Source organism: Coregonus clupeaformis, chromosome 37, assembly GCF_020615455.1.
Source record: "Coregonus clupeaformis isolate EN_2021a chromosome 37, ASM2061545v1, whole genome shotgun sequence".
NCBI lineage: Eukaryota > Metazoa > Chordata > Actinopteri > Salmoniformes > Salmonidae > Coregonus > Coregonus clupeaformis.
The window spans coordinates 20,858,630-20,877,401 of NC_059228.1; the positions used below are offsets into that span (position 1 = coordinate 20,858,630).

Here is an 18,772-nt window from a genome sequence, read left to right on the forward strand (position 1 = left end):
AATTCTTACAGATATGTTCAATAACATACTATGTTTTTCCATCAAGAGTCCGACAAGTCAATTCAAACTGTAAACGAAATTGGAGGGAAAGTACAGATTATTGGTGTTTCGATGCAGTCAAGACTAAATCAACAATGACAGGAAAATGTGCAGATCACCCAACTACTTGGACACAATTATTTCAAAATATGTCAATAAACTGGTTGAGCATCTTTAAGTGAGGAGAGAAGGAAAAGGGGGAAAGGGAGTGTGTTCCTGTTTTGGAGCTCGCTGAGTTCTTCAGCCGAGATTAGAGTTGATCTGAACTTGGCAACGGAGTGCAGCAGTGGAACCATCTCTCGCCTTAAGCCCTTCTCACAACAGAACACAGACTACCTCCCTCTCCCAACCTCAATGTGACCCCCTACTGCATCAATAAGACAGACTACCTCCCTCTCCCAACCTCAATGTGACCCCCTACTGCATCAATAAGACAGACTACCTCCCTCTCCCAACCTCAATGTGACCCCCTACTGCATCAATAAGACAGACTACCTCCCTCTCCCAACCTCAATGTGACCCCCTACTGCATCAATAAGACAGACTACCTCCATCTCCCAACCTCAATGTGACCCCTACTGCATCAATAAGACAGACTACCTCCCTCTCCCAACTTCAATGTGACCTAGGCTTGGGCGGTATACTGTATATACCGTATACCGGGGTATTTGGAAATAGCCACGGGATGTTTTTTCCATACAGTCAATGCCTTTTATATTATTTATTTGACGTTTTTCAATACATTTGTATATATTGTAGCTATTTTTTAAGTAAATACCTGCAGTCAACTTGTGCAATGCGTTAGGAAATAAAGCAGATAGCAGATATTTCTCCTGTGACATTTTTTTACATTATGAAGCTTAAATAGTTCCCCAGAACAGCTGAGCCAGTCATGTTTGTTTATAAATAGCAGAACAGGAGCAAGTGGGAGCAGGTGAGTCCAGCTGTGTATTGACAGGGGTCGCGTTTTATATTAAAAGTCAAGTTGTTTTTTTCTTCAATAGAGTGATCAGGGATGTGCAACTATAGTTTTCCTTCACAGAAAATACATTAATCTAACACATTCGGCAGAAAATAGCTTCATTTTCATCAGTAGACAACAGAAGTGCAACGCTATTTGGCTGGCAGCCACACAAGTAAATTAGCTTACAATGAAAAAGCAAAGTATTTTTTGCAAAAACTATGCATGGCCATCATATTTCTAATGTTTAGGCCTATCATAGAAAGAATGTAGCCAGCTACATTTCCTAATGTTTTGCTTAAAGTTAATATTGTGTTAGCTTTCTGCCTGCTCTGCTTGGAGAAGAGGGGGGAGGAGCAGACAGCAGGCAGAAAGCTAACACAATATGCCCTAGTGATGTCAAACTCCACACAGACACAGCGTATAGACATGTTGCTGGAGAGCCAGTACGGTTCTTCCTTCAGAAAAGCATGCGTCAAAACTTTGTTCATTTGCACAATGTCTCTCGTTCACATCCTACCTTTATATATATATACTTTATGAGCTGGATTGCCTGTCTTTGCAATTATTTTAATTTTGTTTGTGCTCGTTAGTATATTTAGCTGGCAGCCTCCATGGAAATCCGCTATTACTTGTGCTAATGCTGTTAGCATTCTGGTAGTAGACGCCTAATGGGCTTTTTTCTCTCGTTATTTTGGCGCCCCCTTGTGTACTAAACCGGTAATACCGTAAATCCTGGGGTGAGAGAAGGACGGTATGATGATATGAAAATCTGGATACCGCCCAACCCTAATGTGACCCCCTACTGCATCAGTAAGACACACTCTAAAAATGAGCAGCAAACTTTGACATAGATATGATCCCTTCTCTCTAATAAAATACCACAAAACCATGAAATGAAAATACATGCGATAAAGGACAAAACATGTTCTAAGTGTAACTTCCCAGAAACTATAGGAATGGGAAAAAAAGTATTTAGTCAGCCACCAATTGTGCAAGTTCTCCCACTTAAAAAGATGAGAGAGGCCTGTAATTTTCATCATAGGTACACATCAAATATGACAGACAAATTGAGAAAAGAAAATCCAGAAAATCACATTGTAGGATTTTTAATGAATTTATTTGCAAATTATGGTGGAAAATAAGTATTTGGTCACCTACAAACAAGCAAGATTTCTGGCTCTCACAGACCTGTAACTTCTTTTTTAAGAGGCTCCTCTGTCCTCCACTCGTTACCTGTATTAATGGCACCTGTTTGAACTTGTTATCAGTATAAAAGACACCTGTCCACAACCTCAAACAGTAACACTCCAAACTCCACTATGGCCAAGACCAAAAAGCTGTCAAAGGACACCAGAAACAAAATTGTAGACCTGCACCAGGCTGGGAAGACTGAATCTGCAATAGGTAAGCAGCTTGGTTTGAAGAAAGCAACTGTGGGAGCAATTATTAGGAAATGGAAGACATACAAGACCACTGATAATCTCCCTCGATCTGGGGCTCCACACAAGATCTCACCCCGTGGGGTCAAAATGATCACAAGAACGGTGAGCAAAAATCCCAGAACCACACGGGGGGACCTAGTGAATGACCTACAGAGAGCTGGGACAAAGTAACAAAGCTTACCATCAGTAGCACACTACGCCGCCAGGGACTCAAATCCTGCAGTGCCAGACGTGTCCCCCTGCTTAAGCCAGTACATGTCCAGGCCCGTCTGAAGTTTGCTAGAGTGCATTTGGATGATCCAGAAGAGGATTGGGAGAATGTCATATGGTCAGATGAAACCAAAATATAACTTTTTGGTAAAAGCTCAACTCGTCGTGTTTGGAGGACAAAGAATGCTGAGTTGCATCCAAAGAACACCATACCTACTGTGAAGCATGGGGGTGGAAACATCATGCTTTGGGGCTGTTTTTCTGCAAAGGGACCAGGACGACTGATCCGTGTAAAGGAAAGAATGAATGGGGCCATGTATCGTGAGATTTTGAGTGAAAACCTCCTTCCATCAGCAAGGGCATTGAAGATGAAACGTGGCTGGGTCTTTCAGCATGACAATGATCCCAAACACACCGCCCGGGCAACGAAGGAGTGGCTTCGTAAGAAGCATTTCAAGGCCCTGGAGTGGCCTAGCCAGTCTCCAGATCTCAACCCCATAGAAAATCTTTGGAGGGAGTTGAAAGTCTGTGTTGCCCAGCGACAGCCCCAAAACATCACTGCTCTAAGAGGAGATCTGCATGGAGGAATGGGCCAAAATACCAGCAACAGTGTGTGAAAACCTTGTGAAGACTTACAGAAAACGTTTGACCTGTGTCATTGCCAACAAAGGGTATATAACAAAGTATTGAGAAACTTTTGTTATTGACCAAATACTTATTTTCCACCATAATTTGCAAATAAATTCATTAAAAATCCTACAATGTGATTTTCTGGATTTTTTTTTCTAATTTTGTCTGTCATAGTTGACGTGTACCTATGATGAAAATTACAGGCCTCTCTCATCTTTTTAAGTGGGAGAACTTGCACAATTGGTGGCTGACTAAATACTTTTTTCCCTCACTGTATATTCAATCAAAATGCCACCTGACTGAATCCTGTTCACTCCTGCTGGAAGAAAGTTATTACTCCTGTAGTTATGCATTTATAATCAAGGATTAGTTCATGTCACAACAAACATGTGGGGCATTCATTGCCTTGGAACAGTATGAGAGGATCTGAGCTCCTCTCTGTCAGACAAAAAGAGAGACACGACTTGCACCATTGACTACTGAAACCAATGGATGGCAGTAGAGACTGATCGCAATGAATGTTCAGCTATGGGACCTGGCTATAGTTGTACCACGGCCCATCAGCTCGCTAGCTGTCAGACTGGCTGCCACTGAGGCATGTGGCAGGGCCAGACAATAGAGGCCTAATGAAAATAGAAGTCAATTTCACACCACCGCCATCAGGAGAGGTTCTGGCACGGCCCAACACCCCCCTCGACACTTCTGACAGACTTCTGAAAGGAGCTATTATCACCACATACAGCCCAGCAGGATCAGTCTCACACATCATTGGAACTGGGTTCACACACACACACAGAAGCTCACACACGTTTGTTCATTACCATAGTCATTCACACCTGAGATGGCGAGCAGCATTTTCCTGCGTGCTCCAAATGTGGTGATGCCCAGCTCTTTCAGGTCCTGGTCTGTCAGAGTGAGGAAGGTCTGGAGATCGATCTGAAAAGAGTGCATGTTCACAGTCAATATCTTTATTATGCCACTTCACACTATACACCAGGGTTCCCCAACTGGCGGCACTATAAACATTTTGGATTTTATTTGGCCCACCCAAGTTTACTGAGCAAAAAATATATACTAAAAACACCAGCAAATCATCCACTCAAGAAGAAATCTAGTTGATGATCCCTGCTATACACTATAATGTAGTATATTTTTACAATAAAATCCCCCATTGCAACATAAAATACCTAATGCCCATCCCTTATCAAATATTTGCCGTGTGTGCTCTAATATCAATAAAGGTATTAGTTGGATAAACAGTGAGGGAAAAAAGTATTTGATCCCCTGCTGATTTTGTACGTTTGCCCACTGACAAAGAAATGATCAGTCTATAATTTTAATGGTAGGTTTATTTGAACAGTGAGAGACAGAATAACAACAACAAAATCCAGAAAAACGCATGTTTTCAAAAATGTTATAAATTTATTTGCATTTTAATTAAGGAAATAAGTATTTGACCCCCTCTCAATCAGAAAGATTTCTGGCTCCCAGGTGTCTTTTATACAGGTAACGAGCTGAGATTAGGAGCACACTCTTAGAGGGAGTGCTCCTAATCTCAGTTTGTTACCTGTATAAAAGACACCTGTCCACAGAAGCAATCAATCAATCAGATTCCAAACTCTCCACCATGGCCAAGACCAAAGAGCTCTCCAAGGATGTCAGGGACAAGATTGTAGACCTACACAAGGCTGGAATGGGCTACAAGACCACCGCCAAGCAGCTTGGTGAGAAGGTGACAACAGTTGGTGCGATTATTCGCAAATGGAAGAAACACAAAAGAACTGTCAATCTCCCTCGGCCTGGGGCTCCATGCAAGATCTCACCTCGTGGAGTTGCAATGATCATGAGAACGGTGAGGAATCAGCCCAGAACTACACGGGAGGATCTTGTCAATGATCTCAAGGCAGCTGGGACCATAGTCACCAAGAAAACAATTGGTAACACACTACGCCGTGAAGGACTGAAATCCTGCAGCCCCCGCAAGGTCCCCCTGCTCAAGAAAGCACATATACATGCCCGTCTGAAGTTTGCCAATGAACATCTGAATGATTCAGAGGAGAACTGGGTGAAAGTGTTGTGGTCAGATGAGACCAAAATCGAGCTCTTTGGCATCAACTCAACTCGCCGTGTTTGGAGGAGGAGGAATGCTGCCTATGACCCCAAGAACACCATCCCCACTGTCAAACATGGAGATGGAAACATTATGCTTTGGGGGTGTTTTCTGCTAAGGGGACAGGACAACTTCACCGCATCAAAGGGACGATGGACGGGGCCATGTACCGTCAAATTTTGGGTGAGAACCTCCTTCCCTCAGCCAGGGCATTGAAAATGGGTCGTGGATGGGTATTCCAGCATGACAATGACCCAAAACACACGGCCAAGGCAACAAAGGAGTGGCTCAAGAAGAAGCACATTAAGGTCCTGGAGTGGCCTAGCCAGTCTCCAGACCTTAATCCCATAGAAAATCTGTGGAGGGAGCTGAAGGTTCGAGTTGCCAAATGTCAGCCTCGAAACCTTAATGACTTGGAGAAGATCTGCAAAGAGGAGTGGGACAAAATCCCTCCTGAGATGTGTGCAAACCTGGTGGCCAACTACAAGAAACATCTGACCTCTGTGATTGCCAACAAGGGTTTTGCCACCAAGTACTAAGTCATGTTTTGCAGAGGGGTCAAATACTTATTTCCCTCATTAAAATGCAAATCAATTTATAACGTTTTTCTGGATTTTGTTGTTGTTATTCTGTCTCTCACTGTTCAAATAAACCTACCATTAAAATTATAGACTGATAATTTCTTTGTCAGTGGGCAAACATACAAAATCAGCAGGGGATCAAATACATTTTTTCCCTCACAAAGTCTAGTCATTGGACCATGAGGACCACTGCATAATATGTTGATAAAAAGCTTAGCCTAGCTGCAATGGGCAGCTAAAAAGTTTAAATACCAGCATAAAAAGCTAAGCCTAAGGACTGACCCATCCATCCATAAATCCTAGCCAATGCTTATGGTAGCATATCTCTAATATACTGTAGTCAGCCAAGCAGAGATAGATGAAGGCTCCTGCTCCTATGTTAATGTGGTTAACCCATGTCACATTTACATTTTAGTCATTTAGCAGATGCTCTTATCCACAGCGACTTACAGTTAGTACATTCATCTTAAAATAGCTAGGTGGGACAACCACATATCTCTGTCATAGTAAGTACATGTTTCCTCAATAAAGTAGCTATCAGCAAAGTCACAGCTGGTAAAAAAAAAAAAAAAGGTTAAGTGCGAGTGTTAGTTCACGAAAGGCATTATTTTATTTATTTATTTATTCTAATTGTTTTGCTACGGCGGCTATAGGCCAGTACCTCCTGTTGTTGGAACACGTCAGTGTATTTCCCCAGGCCCAGCTTGCTGAACAGCTCCGGCAGGTCCGACCCTTTGAGAGAGGGCTGGAGACTGCAGCCGTTGCTCCCGGTGACTGAGGAGATACAGTCCATGTAGTTACTGCTGCTCAAATAGTGATCCGCAGCTGTCAGTCAAAAGCAGTCACAGGAAGACAAGACAAGTCAATGACAAGTCAGACAGTCAATATTAAAGACGATTTTCATAGACAGTTATCATTGTAAAAAAAGATTGATGCAACATAAAATAAACCTTTACGCATCTTGCTGCTGAAACATTGTGGTGAGTTAGTCATTTGTATCTATTAAAGCAAGAGAATGCCGTTTGATTGTCTTTAATGTTTGCAATACAAGCCAAGATACTGTAGAATAGATGTGTGCTTCTTTACAGCATTACCGGTAGTGATTGACTTTGATGATAACAAATAATTTGATACAAGGGTAAGAACATGAGGTGGAAATGAACAGACGCATCTGGTCTCTTGAACTTTGCTGAGTGCAGGTGTGTAGGAGGAAGGAACACTTATAAAACACATCTACTCCCACACATTTTAATTAATGAGGCCATCTTCACACAGCATCTGCTGTTCAAGGTTAGATTTTCTTTCTTTCTCATCATAAGTTTTTCATCAAAACCTTTGAGAGAGTTGACTGAGCGTGTTGATCTTCTTCCCTTTGTCTTTCTTCTCCTTTGATTACATTAAAAAAAGTTGAGATGAGTATCTGCTGGGTAGCTCACCGGATTTGTTCTGCTTCCTCTTGGGACTGCTAACAGACGCTGGGAATTCGGCGTGGCTGGGAAGACCGTTCCCAACCCCGTTCCTGTCCCTCCAGTTGTCAGAGTCACTGCCGTTGCCCACTCCCTCTCTGCTGCCGGAGCGGGACAGGGACAGGGGGGAGCCCTGGGGGAGAGAAGGGGGATATCAGATCCTACTGATAGATACATGGGCTGCAGTTATAAGCTCTCACTAATGGTTTAGTTCTGTGAATAAGAGTATCAATTCAGTGAACTATTTTGCTTTACAGATTTAAAAATCATATTACAGTCTTTATTTTTTATTTTATTTAAATTTTTTAGGGGGTAGATCAGCTTTAATATTGCAGATAGATTGTAACTTCCATCAATGTAATTGTCTGCATCACTTCCAATCCCCCATATGTTTTTTTCCCCCTCACAAATATATATATTATATATATATATATATATATATATATATATATATATATATATATATATATATATATATATATATATATACACAGTGGGGGAAAAAAGTATTTAGTCAGCCACCAATTGTGCAAGTTCTCCCACTTAAAAAGATGAGAGAGGCCTGTAATTTTCATCATAGGTACATGTCAACTATGACAGACAAAATGAGAAAAAAAAATCCAGAAAACTACATTGTAGGATTTTTAATGAATTTATTTGCAAATTATGGTGGAAAATAAGTATTTGGTCAATAACAAAAGTTTCTCAATACTTTGTTATATACCCTTTGTTGGCAATGACACAGGTCAAACGTTTTCTGTAAGTCTTCACAAGGTTTTCACACACTGTTGCTGGTATTTTGGCCCATTCCTCCATGCAGATCTCCTCTAGAGCAGTGATGTTTTGGGGCTGTTGCTGGGCAACACGGACTTTCAACTCCCTCCAAAGATTTTCTATGGGGTTGAGATCTGGAGACTGGCTAGGCCACTCCAGGACCTTGAAATGCTTCTTACGAAGCCACTCCTTCGTTGCCCGGGCGGTGTGTTTGGGATCATTGTCATGCTGAAAGACCCAGCCACGTTTCATCTTCAATGCCCTTGCTGATGGAAGGAGGTTTTCACTCAAAATCTCACGATACATGGCCCCATTCATTCTTTCCTTTACACGGATCAGTCGTCCTGGTCCCTTTGCAGAAAAACAGCCCCAAAGCATGATGTTTCCCACCCCCATGCTTCACAGTAGGTATGGTGTTCTTTGGATGCAACTCAGCATTCTTTGTCCTCCAAACACGACGAGTTGAGTTTTTACCAAAAAGTTCTATTTTGGTTTCATCTGACCATATGACATTCTCCCAATCCTCTTCTGGATCATCCAAATGCACTCTAGCAAACTTCAGACGGGCCTGGACATGTACTGGCTTAAGCAGGGGACACATCTGGCACTGCAGGATTTGAGTCCCTGGCGGCGTAGTGTGTTACTGATGGTAGGCTTTGTTACTTTGGTCCCAGCTCTCTGCAGGTCATTCACTAGGTCCCCCCCGTGTGGTTCTGGGATTTTTGCTCACCGTTCTTGTGATCATTTTGACCCCACAGGGTGAGATCTTGCGTGGAGCCCCAGATCGAGGGAGATTATCAGTGGTCTTGTATGTCTTCCATTTTCTAATAATTGCTCCCACAGTTGATTTCTTCAAACCAAGCTGCTTACCTATTGCAGATTCAGTCTTCCCAGCCTGGTGCAGGTCTACAATTTTGTTTCTGGTGTCCTTTGACAGCTCTTTGGTCTTGGCCATAGTGGAGTTTGGAGTGTGACTGTTTGAGGTTGTGGACAGGTGTCTTTTATACTGATAACAAGTTCAAACAGGTGCCATTAATACAGGTAACGAGTGGAGGACAGAGGAGCCTCTTAAAGAAGAAGTTACAGGTCTGTCAGAGCCAGAAATCTTGCTTGTTTGTAGGTGACCAAATACTTATTTTCCACCATAATTTGAAAATAAATTCATTAAAAATCCTACAATGTGATTTTCTGGATGTTTTTTTCTCAATTTGTCTGTCATAGTTGACGTGTACCTATGATGAGAATTACAGGCCTCTCTCATCTTTTTAAGTGGGAGAACTTGCACAATTGGTGGCTGACTAAATACTTTTTTCCCCCACTGTATATACACACACAATATATATATATATATATATATATATATACACACACATACATACATACATACATACACACACACATACATACACATACTTTAAAAAAAAATATTTCCCTTTATTACTTTCCAACCCCACCACCCTTCCCTAATTGGAGTAAACTAGTGAACAACAACGCTTAGGCCTCTACTTCCTGCTTATACATACTATATACATTTATGGACACAGTCAATTTTACAATAATTCTATTTTGTTTGTTTTTACTCCTGAACTTCCTCTACCCTCAACCTCTCCGATCATTTTCATGATGTCCATCCGGTTTGCCATACCATATCTTTCTAACTGTCCTCTTTCACCAAAGCTCTCAACCTATAACCTATATACTTATTATGCTTATTATGGACACAGTATGCTTACATTATTAGTTATATTGTTGTTATTGGTTGTTGTTAGTTATTAGTCCCATCCTTCAACTCCATTCAACACCTCCCATCTATCTCTTAACACCATCCATATTGGATTTCTATTTGCCATATATTTTTCAACTGTACTGTGATGTTTTACAAAAGTTCTGAACCTTTCTATTCTCATTGTTTCTACAGATTGTAAATTGAAAATAAACATTATTGCTAAAAGTATTATTATATTATTGATCTATTGACTATGACTTTTCAGATCACCCAGTAATGCTATCTGCAGGGTTAGCTCTGGGTAAATATTGCAATCCTTTAGCCATTCCTGGACCTGTGTCCAAAAACAAGCTACAAATGGACAGTACCAAAACAAATGATCTAATGATTCTGTCTCTTCGCAGCAAAATCTGCAGAGCTGGGAAGATTGTCTCCCCCATATAAATAACATTCTATTGGTTGCAAGAATTTTATATAATAATTTAAATTGAAAAATTCTAAGTTTTGAATCCGGCGTCGTTTTGCGTATCAGTTCATAAACACTATGCCATGGAATTGGTACGTAAAAAATCTCTTCCCAACTATTTTGCAATCTACAGTGGGGAAAAAAAGTATTTAGTCAGCCACCAATTGTGCAAGTTCTCCCACTTAAAAAGATGAGAGAGACCTGTAATTTTCATCATAGGTACACGTCAACTATGACAGACAAATTGAGACAAAAAAATCCAGAAAATCACATTGTAGGATTTTTAATGAATTTATTTGCAAATTATGGTGGAAAATAAGTATTTGGTCACCTACAAACAAGCAAGATTTCTGGCTCTCACAGACCTGTAACTTCTTCTTTAAGAGGCTCCTCTGTCCTCCACTCATTACCTGTATTAATGGCACCTGTTTGAACTTGTTATCAGTATAAAAGACACCTGTCCACAACCTCAAACAGTCACACTCCAAACTCCACTATGGCCAAGACCAAAGAGCTGTCAAAGGACCCCAGAAACAAAATTGTAGACCTGCACCAGGCGAGGAAGACTGAATCTGCAATAGGTAAGCAGCTTGGTTTGAAGAAATCAACTGTGGGAGCAATTATTAGGAAATGGAAGACATTCAAGACCACTGATAATCTCCCTCGATCTGGGGCTCCACGCAAGATCTCACCCCGTGGGGTCAAAATGATCACAAGAACGGTGAGCAAAAATCCCAGAACCACACGGGGGGACCTAGTGAATGACCTGCAGAGAGCTGGGACCAAAGTAAAAAGCCTACCATCAGTAACACACTACGCCGCCAGGGACTCAAATCCTGCAGTGCCAGACGTGTCCCCCTGCTTAAGCCAGTACATGTCCAGGCCCATCTGAAGTTTGCTAGAGTGCATTTGGATGATCCAGAAGAGGATTGGGAGAATGTCATAAGGTCAGATGAAACCAAAATATAACTTTTTGGTAAAAACTCAACTCGTCGTGTTTGGAGGACAAAGAATGCTGAGTTGCATCCAAAGAACACCATACCTACTGTGAAGCATGGGGGGTGGAAACATCATGCTTTGGGGCTGTTTTTCTGCAAAGGGACCAGGACGACTGATCCGTGTAAAGGAAAGAATGAATGGGGCCATGTATCGTGAGATTTTGAGTGAAAACCTCCTTCCACCAGCAAGGGCATTGAAGATGAAACGTGGCTGGGTCTTTCAGCATGACAATGATCCCAAACACAACGCCCGGGCAACGAAGGAATGGCTTCGTAAGAAGCATTTCAAGGTCCTGGAGTGGCCTAGCCAGTCTCCAGATCTCAACCCCATAGAAAATCTTTGGAGGGAGTTGAAAGTCTGTGTTGCCCAGTGACAGCCCCAAAACATCACTGCTCTAGAGGAGATCTGCATGAAGGAATGGGCCAAAATACCAGCAACAGTGTGTAAAAACCTTGTGAAGACTTACAGAAAACGTTTGACCTGTGTCATTGCCAACAAAGGGTATATAACAAAGTATTGAGAAACTTTTGTTATTGACCAAATACTTATTTTCCACCATAATTTGCAAATAATTTCATTAAAAATCCTACAATGTGATTTTCTGGATTTTTTTCCCTCATTTTGTCTGTCATAGTTGACGTGTACCTATGATGAAAATTACAGGCCTCTCTCATCTTTTTAAGTGGGAGAACTTGCACAATTGGTGGCTGACTAAATCCTTTTTTCCCCACTGTATATGGGACGGCTGTCAATCTTTTGGTCCTTAAATGAAACTGGTATACTTTTTTATTTATCACAGTTTTCTTTAACCAATTATGTTCTTTAATGCAAGGCCGACAGACAAGTTCCTTACTTTTTCCCCCCTTCCACTTTCCTCTTCCATTTTTGCGGTAATGCTGCAATTATTTGGTTGTAATTTTGGGTAGAGCAGACATTTCCATATGTTTTTGTTAGCTGCATGTGCGACATGACTCCACCAGTCCTACCGATGAGATCATTTACGAAGAGTATACCTTTTTTAAACATTATGTCAAAAAAAAAAGTTGTATTATCAATTAGTATATTTGAGTTTAACCACAATATTTGTTGCATTATTTGTTCTGTTGTTTCTGGAGGATTAAATTGAAATTGCAACCAACTTTCTATGGCTTGTTTTAGAAATAGTGATATTTGGGAGATGATTTCCTTTTCAAATAACTGAAAGTGAGAGGTTGTAATCTAAATAAAGGGAAAAAGGCCATTCTTGAACATTGGGTGATACGATCTTACTAATTTGCTAGAGAACCAGTTCGGATTTAAGTATAACTTTTGTATGACTGAAGCTTTTAGTGATAGGTCTAATGCTTTAATATTTAATAATTTCTGATCCTCTGAATTCATATTCATTATATAAATAGGCCCGTTTAATTTTGTCTGGCTTGCCGTTCCAAATAAAATGGAATATTTTTTCTCATATATTTCAAAAAACTGTTCACTAGGCTTAGGCAAGACCATAAGCATATAGGTAAACTGGGATAATACTAAAGAGTTAATCAGGGTGATTTTCCCACAAACAGGCAGGTATTTACCTTTCCATGGTAACAATATCTTATCTATTTTTGCTAGCTTTCTAATAAAATTTATTGGAGTGAGATCATTTATTTCATTTGGGATATGTATTCCGAGTCTATCCACATCACCATCAGACCATTTTATTGGTAATAGTGTTCTATTGTTTCCAGTACTTGCCTTATATTATCTCCAATGTACAGTGAGGGAAAAAGGTATTTGATCCCCTGCTGATTTTGTACGTTTGCCCACTGACAAATACATGATCAGTCTATAATTTTAATGGTAGGTTTATTTGAACAGTGAGTGACAGAATAACAACAACAAAATCCAGAAAACGCATGTCAAAAATGTTATAAATTGATTTGCATTTTAATGAGGGAAATAAGTATTTGACCCCTCTGCAAAACATGACTTAGTACTTGGTGGCAAAACCCTTGTTGGCAATCACAGAGGTCAGACGTTTCTTGTAGTTGGCCACCAGGTTTGCACACATCTCAGGAGGGATTTTGTCCCACTCCTCTTTGCAGATCTTCTCCAAGTCATTAAGGTTTCGAGGCTGACATTTGGCAACTCGAACCTTCAGCTCCCTCCACAGATTTTCATTGGGATTAAGGTCTGGAGACTGGCTAGGCCACTCCAGGACCTTAATGTGCTTCTTCTTGAGCCACTCCTTTGTTGCCTTGGCCGTGTGTTTTGGGTCATTGTCATGCTGGAATACCCATCCACAACCCATTTTCAATGCCCTGGCTGAGGGAAGGAGGTTCTCACCCAAGATTTGACAGTACATGGCCCCGTCCATCGTCCCTTTGATGCGGTGAAGTTGTCCTGTCCCCTTAGCAGAAAAACACCCCCAAAGTATAATGTTTCCACCTCCATGTTTGACAGTGGGGATGGTGTTCTTGGGGTCATAGGCAGCATTCCCCCTTCTCCAAACACGGTGAGTTGAGTTGATGCCAAAGAGCTCGATTTTGGTCTCATCTGACCACAACACTTTCACCCAGTTCTCCTCTGAATCATTCAGATGTTCATTGGCAAACTTCAGACAGGCCTGTATATGTGCTTTCTTGAGCAGGGGGACCTTGCAGGCGCTGTAGGATTTCAGTCCTTCACGGCGTAGTGTGTTACCAATTGTTTTCTTGGTGACTATGGTCCCAGATCTTGCATGGAGCCCCAGGCCGAGGGAGATTGACAGTTCTTTTGTGTTTCTTCCATTTGCGAATAATCGCACCAACTGTTGTTACCTTCTCACCAAGCTGCTTGGTGATGGTCTTGTAGCCCATTCCAGCCTTGTGTAGGTCTACAATCTTGTCCCTGACATCCTTGGAGAGCTCTTTGGTCTTGGCCATGGTGGAGAGTTTGGAATCTGATTGATTGATTGCTTCTGTGGACAGGTGTCTTTTATACAGGTAACAAGCTGAGATTAGGAGCACCCCCTTTAAGAGTGTGCTCCTAATCTCAGCTCGTTACCTGTATAAACCTGGGAGCCAGAAATCTTTCTGATTGAGAGGGGGTCAAATACTTATTTTCCCTCACTAAAATGCAAATCAATTTATAAAATTTTTGACATGCGTTTTTCTGGATACCATTAAAATTATAGACTGATCATTTCTTTGTCAGTGGGCAAACATACAAAATCAGCAGGGGATCAAATACTTTTTTCCCCTCACTGTATCTTCCATGTAAAAATGTCCGACAATACCTTTTTAATTCTATGCGCTATACATTTTGGTAGAATTTTTGCATCACAACACTGAAGTGTAAGGGGCCTCCAATTTTTTAAATGGGCTGGATCTTTATATTTTCCACTTGTATCCTGTTTCAGTAATAATGAAATCAGACCTTCTTCTTGAGTGTCTGATAATCTACCGTTTACATAGGAGTGGTTAAAACATGCTAATAACGGTTGTCTGAGTATATCAAAAAAGGTTTGGTATACCTCGACTGGTATGCCATCCAACCCTGGACTTTTCCCGGACTTAAAGTCTTTAATTGCATCCAGAAGTTCCTCCTCTGTAATTTCACCTTCACATGAGTCTTTCTGTATGGCTGTTAATTTTTACATTATCAATAGAAAAAAAATCTCTACAATTAGCTTCAGTTAGAGAAGATGGAGGCGACTGAAACGAAAACATATGCTTAAAGTACTTTGTTTCCTCCTTCAAAATATAATTTGGTGTCACGCCCTGGCTCTGGGGACACTTGTATGTTGAGCCAGGGTGTGCATTTCATTTGTTTATTTAGTATGTGTATTTCTATGTTGGCCTGAGTGGCTCCCAATCAGAGGCAACGAGTGTCAGCTGTCGTTGGTTGTCTCTGATTGGGAACCATATTTAAACTGTCTGTTTCCCATTTGTGTTTGTGGGATCTTGTTTCAAGTCTGTTTATGTTAGACCGTGAACTGTCACGTATCGTTTGTTGTTTTGATCGTGTCTCTAATTAAAGAGTATGTTTGCCTGCAACGCTGCGCCTTGGTCCTCTGTTCCCGACGATCGTGACATTTGGTTAATAATGGGTGACTCCGTCATTTGTAACCAGTTTCAGTAAATTATTTTTGGTAGCATTCCTATGTTGAAGATTTAAAAAGAATTTGGTGTCCCATATTCCATCCAGTTTGCTTTATTTCTATAATATATTACACTTGATCTTTCTTGAATAAGTTTCTCCATTTCTTTTTGTTTTTCCTCTAATTTATTCTGAGCCTCTATGTTACAGTTTTTATTGCTATCTATCTGTTCTGTTAGACCTTCTATTTCCTTTGTTAGTATGGACTCTTTTGACCTAAATTGCTTTTGTTTTCGAGATGAGTACTGAATTGCATGGCGTCTAAAGGCACATTTAAAGGTGTCCCATACAATAAGGGGATTTGGTGTACCTATGTTATGTCGGAAAAAATCAGTTATAAATTCCTCTGTCCTTGTTAAAAACAAGTTATCATCCAATAGGCTTTGATTAAATGTCCAATATCCTCGCCCACGTGGAAATTCAGTAAGCGTAATGTATATGCCAATTATATGATGGTCCGACCGCATTCTGTCCCCTATCAACACTTTTTTGCCAACGAGAATGATAAAAGAAAGAAGTCAAGACGACTAGCTTGATTGAGTCTCCGCCATGTATATCTCACTAGATCACTATTACAGTCTTTGCATAAGCTTTTATATCAGATATGTTAGTAAAAACACATTCTCTTCAATAGTAGAGTGGTCCATTGGTGTTTACCTCATAGTCGGAGTTTACCTCGTAGGTGGTACTCATTGTGGGTTTGTAAGAAACGTGGTTGGCCCTGCGCAGCTCCTTGATGGTCTCTGCTGGCATGGACTTGGAGAAACCCAGCCCACTCCATGTGTTAGTGGGGGTCCGTACCTCAGTCACAACAGGCTTCTTCAACATGGCTGGACACAGACACAGATAAAACCTCTGTTACCAATTAGTGAGAAAGGTCTGAAAAGATAACACAGTATCCCTTGAGATTAGGCAGGAATTGCCCGAAAGATTGACACTTACCTTTGGTTGCTAACAGCTTTTTCTGTTCATATTCAAGTGCCTGAAACGGAGAGGAAGGTCAGTGTCAGTTTTTCTACCTATCAAATTCACATGAGCCATCTACTGATGTGTGAGCGCGTGTATGTGAGAGAGAAAAGTGGAGTTGGAATACCTCTAGTTGTACCTGCATGTTGGCAAAGGAGGAATGTGGTGCCAAGCGGATCCTGTCCCTCTCATTCTGCTGTGCTGCCCTCTCTGCTGCCCGCTCACTGCCCGGCGCCCTCTTATCCGTCACAGGGCCGTCTGAAGCACTCGACTCTGGGTCTGACAGGAGGCAGTCTGAGCTGTGGGGGGGAGACAACAGAGAGCTACGATCATATTAGAAAGACAGCAAGGTACAAACCCCATCACAACAGAGACGCCTAAAGCACAGACAAGACATACAGCACTGTTTATTTAGTATTATTTTCTACCAACCAATCAAATATATTTTATAAAGCCCTTTTTATATCAGCAGTTGTCACAAAGTGCTTTTCTTTTCTATTCTATGAATGTATGGGAGTCATACCCAGTGAACTAGAACGAGTTGGAATCGTATTGTTATACCCTTTAGGCACAGGAATGAAAGAGTGAGGACATCTCTGAAGTCCTTAAAATATGTGATGTAGGTAGTCTTACTGTAGCTCTGGACAGACATACTGGAGATGGGAGTTCTTGGTCCCCTGGAGGAGCTCCACCGCCTGCCGTTTCCCTGACGTCTTACAGGAAGCTAGCATCTGTTTTAGCTCGTTGCCATTGGCTGAGTGAGATGGGCTTCTGGGCATGCCCACTTCCACAAAGGTGTCAGAGCCTGGCGGAAAGAAAGTAAAAGAGCATTTGTGAAGAAACAGTAACATGTGGGATATTATATTCCTTCCTTCGTGATTTAATGAAGTTAGTCAATAGGCTATATATCTGACTGTATGTACTATTATACTCTTTACATTATTATGCAATACCTGTGCTTGACAACCAAGTTTTTGTACTTCCATAGCAACCTTTTCTTTCAAGTGCCTTGTTGCTCAGCTTTCCATCGTCTGTCATGTATAAATGACATAACAGTACGTTCTCTGTAAGTCACTCTGCACGATGGCTTGAACGTGACTAAATGTAGCTGCTAAAACTCACAGTTGGCACCTGTGTTCATTCAAAACAGAAGCAGTCTAATGAAGGAGCTTTCTTCTTCTACTCCCACAGTTCCAGGTAGTAACCCGGCCTGCAGAACAGGATCGGTGTGTGTGTGTGAGTGTAGGCCTCGATAGTCTTTTATGTTTGGTTGGTTCTCCCTGGGCTTGATGGTTACGGGGAACAGAGCCAGTTGGAACACAGGAGGAGGTCAGGGAGAGGAAAAAGTTACTACTGTGACCAGCCAGGCTGGGGCTGAGGCGGATCCCACTGAGCTCCAGCTCCAACAACACGGGAATGTGAGGAGCGTGAGAGCCAGGCTACACTCAAACCACACATTAGAGACGCAGGAAATTAGGGACCTCAACCACTGGAATACCAGCCATCAATGTCACCCTGCTGCAACCTGAGAAAAGTGGTTTGAGAATATGGACTGGACTGCATATTGATCTACGTATAAGAAAAATACAAATATATTGTGGTATAAATTCACTTAGCAGGTAATAAGGGCAAATACCAAGGCTTTCTTTTGATTTTATAAACCTCTTTCAAGCATAGCTACAAGAGCTACACATTTCCTTGTTTTCTGTAGGTGCGGTGTGTACGTGGTACCTTCATCTTGGTTGGACTTGCTGGAGCGGGGTTCTGACGAGTTGTGTACGCTGGCCTCCTGGACTGAGTCACACTGGTTGGGGTTCAGAACCGTGTCTGCCAGAGATGCACTGGTCATCCTACCATAGACTGAGCCAGGGTGCTGCACACACACACACGCGCACACACACACACACACACACACACACACACACACACACACACACACACATGTAGCCCTATACAGAATACTCACTATAGGCAAGGTATACATTCAATGTAACAGTTAGTGAATATGGGTCTATAAAAATCAGTCACCTTGACATGTCCATTCAGGGTACAGGGGCCTTTGGAGCAGTCAGGGACCCCATTGGTCTGCTTGTCGATGGGGGTGAGGCCGGGGGGTGGGGAGGGGGTGTTCTGGGTGTACCCCTTGACCCCAGAGAGCAGAATACTGCTCAGAGTGGCCTGGGCTACAGGGTGCATCATCAACTGAGACGAGAAGCCTGGACACACGAGGGAGGAAATCCTACATCGTTATCATAACACTTTCATCATATCAATCCCTTCTAGCTA

At 41.7% G+C, this 18,772-nt stretch overlaps 1 protein-coding gene across 5 annotated transcripts in view; it reads right to left on the reverse strand.

The window, feature by feature from the left end:
• The window catches only part of LOC121553338 (protein bicaudal C homolog 1-B), a 94,968-nt gene that overhangs the window by 3,097 nt on the left and 73,099 nt on the right, over positions 1-18,772 (reverse strand). The window contains exons 12-20 of one of the 5 annotated variants that reach the window (XM_041866376.1): positions 18,515-18,702; positions 18,218-18,359; positions 17,120-17,291; positions 16,614-16,785; positions 16,463-16,502; positions 16,178-16,350; positions 7,413-7,575; positions 6,638-6,801; positions 4,107-4,221 (exon numbers count right to left, since the gene is read on the reverse strand). In XM_041866376.1, coding sequence (XP_041722310.1) covers positions 4,107-4,221; positions 6,638-6,801; positions 7,413-7,575; positions 16,178-16,350; positions 16,463-16,502; positions 16,614-16,785; positions 17,120-17,291; positions 18,218-18,359; positions 18,515-18,702 — 1,329 coding nt within the window. Of the gene's footprint in view, positions 1-4,106; positions 4,222-6,637; positions 6,802-7,412; positions 7,576-16,177; positions 16,351-16,462; positions 16,503-16,613; positions 16,810-17,119; positions 17,292-18,217; positions 18,360-18,514; positions 18,703-18,772 lie in introns of all 5 variants that reach the window. The other 4 variants (XM_041866377.1, XM_041866374.1, XM_041866375.1 and 1 more) reach the window with 4 other exon arrangements.